This window comes from Dipodomys ordii, unplaced genomic scaffold (assembly GCF_000151885.1).
Source record: "Dipodomys ordii isolate 6190 unplaced genomic scaffold, Dord_2.0 Scaffold34, whole genome shotgun sequence".
Classification (NCBI taxonomy): domain Eukaryota; kingdom Metazoa; phylum Chordata; class Mammalia; order Rodentia; family Heteromyidae; genus Dipodomys; species Dipodomys ordii.
The window spans coordinates 15,547,635-15,552,634 of record NW_012267250.1 but is presented as its reverse complement, the minus strand read 5'-3'; the positions used below and the strand labels follow the sequence as shown (position 1 = coordinate 15,552,634).

Here is a 5,000-nt window from a genome sequence, read left to right as displayed (position 1 = left end):
TTTGTCCCAAGTCCCACTGCTGTAACTGTCCTTAGCCCAGGGGCAGTGCTACCAGGTCCTAATGGTGTGAGGGGCCTCACTTGGAGCAGGAGTGATGCTCTCTTCAGAGATGCCACATTAACAGATACTATGCCACTAGCCAAGGTTACCAGGCTGGCAGGTCTCCTGACCCAAGTAGATGCTGGCCTAAAAACCTCTAGCAGTTCAGCATTTTATAGCTGTGTGCTACTCAGGAGGATGAGACCTGAGGACCACAATTCGAAGCCAACTCAGGCAGGAAAATCTATGAGACTCTTTGGTAGTTAACTACCAAAAAGCCAAAAGTGGAGCTGTAGCTCAAGTGATATCCCTCTAGCCTCAAGCACAAAAGCTCAAAGACAGTGGCTAGGCCCTGAGTTCCAGCCCCAGAACTGGCACAGAAAAACAACATACATGCCACCTCATCTCTGATCATGGTATCTCTCTGCAGCTGGAGAGAAGGCCTCTGGATGTGTGAAAGGTGGAAACTAGGTTTCTCACCCTCTTGCCAGGCTATTGTGCTTGGCTGTACTGCTTGGCCTTGGCTGTGGGCTCTGGAATGGGCAGAGCAAGGATAAATGTGTTGAGGAGTAGTTGGTGCCCAGCAAAAATGCTGAAGCCATCAGCTCGGGAACCACATCCTACCTGCCGCTGGGGAAGGGCGGGAAGGCAACGGACTTTAGTTTTTTGTCCTCGGCTGCTGACAGGCAGTTTTTGATGGTCTCCTCCAGCTGCTCTTCACATTTGTCGGAGCCCCACTGGGGGATGTGGCAGTGGATGACAAACTTGGCCGCAAGTCCACTGGATTGGCTGATGGCGGCTGGGACATGGGCAAGAAAATAACCAGCAGGTGATTCCCTAAGTGTACTTAAGTCAGCAAGTCAAGCAGAGCCTCACAGGGGCACCTGATAGATTCATGGGGGGACAAAGTGCAGGGAGCTGAGTCTGTGACAGTGTCTCATGCTTATGTGGCCGCCAATGGGCTCTGGGTACAACTTATTCCCACATCTCGTTGTGGGAACACATGTAAGTCATGTTGTGGTAGGTTGTTTAGTGACCTCCCCCAAACAATCATGTTCAAGCCCTAGAACTGGCACCAGAAAAAAAGAAAAGAAAAAAAAAAGAGAAAGAAAACAGGGATGAAGGTATGTCTTAAGTATAGCCAACTACCACCACCAGTCAACCAATTAAACAAACAAAAAATGAGCTGGGCGCCAGTGGTGCACACCCATAATCCTAGCTACCCAGGAGGCTGAGATCTGAGGATCAGGGTTCAAAGCCAGCCTGGACAGGTAAGTCCATGAGGTTCTTATCGCCAATAAACCACTCAGAAAACTGGAAGTGGCGCTGTGGCTCAAGCGGAAGGGCGTTAGCCTTGAGCTGAAGAGCTGAGAGACAGCATTCAGGCCCAGAGTTCAAGCCCCATGACCACCACCACAAACAACAAAAAAAGAAAACAAAACCAAACAACAAAACCAGAAAGATTAATTTGAAAGATACAATGTCCACATAGTTGCTGGCATGGGTGGAGAGCAAGTCTGGGGGCTGGAATCAGGCAGGTAAGTCTATAGCTCCTGGCTTTGCCTGTGCCCAGTGGGTACTGTGTGCAACCATACAGGATGAGCCTGTCCACCAAATACCAACGAAGCAGTTGGCATGTTGTGCCTGGGAGGCTTGACTCAGTAACTGTGGAGATTTGTTCGCTAGCAGCACCATGTTCTCGTTCAGAATGAATAGTGATGTCGGGGTGGGGGAGAGGGGGACATGGAGGCCTGGAGGCCCTTCTGTGGAGCCGATGACCCTATGCCTGCTTGGCTGTGGTTAGCCTCCTTTTGCCAAGCTAGCTTTTTCTTTTTCCCTGCTTCCCTCCCTCCCTCTCTCCCTTCTTCCCTCCCTCCCTCCCTCCTCCCTCCCTCCCTTCCTTCCTTCCTTCCTTTTTCTTTCTCTCTCTTTCTTTCTTTCCTTCCTTCTTTCTTTCTGCCTTCCTGCATTCTATCTTTTGTGCTGGCCCTGGTGCTTGAACTCATAGCCTGGGTGCAGTTCCTGAGCTTTTGATTTTCAAGGCTAGCATTCTAACACTTGAGCCACAGCTCCACTTCCAGCTTTTTGGTGGTTATTTAGTCTTTCCTGCCCAGGCTAGCTTTGAACCATGATCCTCAGATCTCAGCCTGCTGAGTAGCTAGGATTACAAGCATGAGCCACTGGCTACCAGCTTTCACATCTTTTTTTTTTTTTTTTGGGTCAGGTCGTGGGGCCTGAACTCTGGGCCTGGGCGCTGTCCCTCAGCTCTTCAGCTCAAGGCTAGCGCTCTACCACTTGAGCCACAGCGCCACTTCCGGCATTTTTTCTTTTTGCTTATGTGGTGCTGAGGAATCGAACCCAGGGCCTCAGGCATGCAAGGCAAGCACTCTACCACTGAGCCACCTTCCCAGCCCCTTTCACATCTTTTAATAAAAATAAAATAATTGTTATCAGCCTGCTTAAAACTGAGTCCTAGAAATAAATTACATTTTCTTCTATGTCTCCTGGGGACACTACCAAACCAAGCCCACACTCCATTAATCTCTATGCACGTGCACATGCACATGCACACACACACACACACACACAGACACACACACACACACATCAACCCATTGTACCTTTTGGGGAAGAGGTTGCATGTGGACATTGGATACTTTCTAGTCCCTAGAGCATATGACAAGGTCTGCCTGGGCCACTCAAATGGTCAGAGAGGAGTCTGATTAGCTCTAGTGTGTTGTGCTGCACATGTGGAATATGTGTGTGATGTGTGGAGTGGGGCCCCACTGGGAACCAGGCCCAGGCTCACCCTTACCTTCAGCAACTTCCAAAGGGCCTTGAGATTTGCGAAGCTCCTTTACTGTTTCCAAAAACTCTTTGCCCCCGGCCTTCTCCAAGGCTTTACCTGCAGAGAACAGTAGAGGGTTTGAAGGTATCCTGTCCTTCCTTCAGGGAGATCAGGAAACAGCCAGGACTCAGAGCTTCCAGTTGTTATCCTGGCCTTCCCATCCTCCCCGGCAGCAGGGGTCTCTGGATCTGTGTGTAACAGACTTAGGCAGCAAGCTTTAGTAAAGGATCTTTTTAGGGCCATGCAGTAATTACAACTTGAGCCCTGAGGATTTTTTTTTAAAGGGACAGAACACAGGAGTGTTCTGTTCTATATGTTTAGAACCCATATTGAATTTCTAAATTGTTCTCAGCGGCATAGCCAACATACTGTAAGGATTTGGGGTCAAGGGCCAGACACAGGCCCAGAATAGCCTGCCATGTTTCCTTTACCTGGGCCTTAATTATCAGTGGAAAAATGCAGATTTGAAAGGCATATTTCTTTCTCTTCCTCTCCCTTCCTCTTCCCTCTTCTCTCCTCCCCTCCCTTTCCTTCCTCTCCCCTCTTTTCTCTGCACTGGTATGGTCTGAGCTTGAGTGTTTGCTCCAATATCAATGGATTTTTTTTCTTTTTTTCTTTTTTTGGTCGGTCATGGGGCTTGAACTCTGGGCCTGGGCGCTGTCCCTCAGCTTTTCAGCTCAAGGTGAGCGCTCTACTACTTGAGCTACAGCGCCATTTCAGGTTTTCTGGTGGTTTATTGGAGATAGGAGTCTCACGGTCTCTCCTGCCCGGGCTGGCTTTGAACCGTGATCCTCAGATCTCAGCCTCCTGAATAGCTAGAATTAACAGGCGTGAGCCACCAGCGCCCGGCAATGGGTTTTTTTTTTTCTCTACACTTCTACTCTGTTATTTTTAAAACAAAGAACTTTTTTATTTTTTCCCCCCAACTGTTGATGGTTCACATCTGTAATTCTAGCTACTTAGGAAGCTAGGATTAAGAGAATCATGGTTCCAGGCCAACCAGACTGGAAAAAGTTCTCAACTAAGAGCTGGGTATGATGGCATATACTTGTTATCCTAGCTACAATGCAGCCCAGGCATGTGTCCAGAGATGAAGACCAGACCTTATCTCAAAAATAACCAGTGGAACAAATGCTTAGAGGCATGATTCAGTGGTGAAATACCTGCCTAACAAGTATAAGACCCTGAATTCAAGCCCCTTTACTACCAAAAAGAAGGAAGTTTTTATTATTTATTATTGCTTTCTCTGCCCCCACTCCATATCACATGGGAATGTATGAGGCAGGAACAATCTGCTTTGTTTGCAAGAAGCTAGGACACAAATCAAAACAGAGCTTGAGGTTGGGCCAATAGAAGGCGCTCTTCTACAGTGGGAACTGACAGGCCTGGTACCCTGTGAGGTAATGGGCAGCAAAGTCCTCCCATCTCCTTTTTCAGTTTCTGATGCCAGGAGGGAGTTAAAATGAGCTGAGGGTGGGGTGCGGAGAGGGCCTCAACTATCCAACCCACAGGCCGGCCTGCTCCCTAGGACAGAGGCTTTTCTTTGTCCACTTTACTTTTCAATAGAGAGTTTAGGGCAGTCAACATGTGACCATGGTGGCTACTTGGCTTGTGTGGTGCCCGTGACCTCCCTGGGGCGGTGGCCCCAAGCCCCTCCTCTCCCAGCAACAGCTCTCTCCCCAACTCATGCTGGGAGAGCACTGGTTAAATAAGTCAAAGGGCATAGATTTAAAGATAGCTTAATTTTCTCTTTTTTCTTTTGTTGGTCATGGGACTTGAACTCTGGACTTGGGAGCTGTCCCTGCACTCTTCAGCTCAAGGCAAGCATTCTACCACTTGAGTCACAGTGCCACTTCTGGCTTTCTAGTGGTTTATTGGAGATAAGAGTCTCACAGACTTTTCCTGCCCTGGTTGGCTTTGAACCATGATCCTCAGATCTCAGCCTCCTGAGTAGCTAGGATTATAGGCGTGAGGCACTGGCACCTAGCTTAACGATAGCTTAATTTTTTCTAGGTGTCCTCCCCCATCTTTGTTGTGTTTTGCTTTCTGAGGCAGGATTCTGTTATGTAGCCCAGACTACCCTCCCTTCTTCTCCCAGTTTTTTTTTTTTTTT

The 5,000-nt window shown here is 48.4% G+C and overlaps 1 protein-coding gene across 1 annotated transcript in view; it reads right to left on the bottom strand.

Annotated features, from left to right (window-relative positions):
- Positions 1 to 5,000, bottom strand: part of LOC105986363 (core histone macro-H2A.2) — a 33,391-nt gene that overhangs the window by 1,003 nt on the left and 27,388 nt on the right. Inside the window, exons 7-8 of the mRNA XM_013017251.1 lie at positions 2,855 to 2,944; positions 664 to 838 (exon numbers count right to left, since the gene is read on the bottom strand). Of these exons, the coding sequence (XP_012872705.1) occupies positions 664 to 838; positions 2,855 to 2,944 (265 nt within the window). The remainder of the gene's footprint in view (positions 1 to 663; positions 839 to 2,854; positions 2,945 to 5,000) is intronic.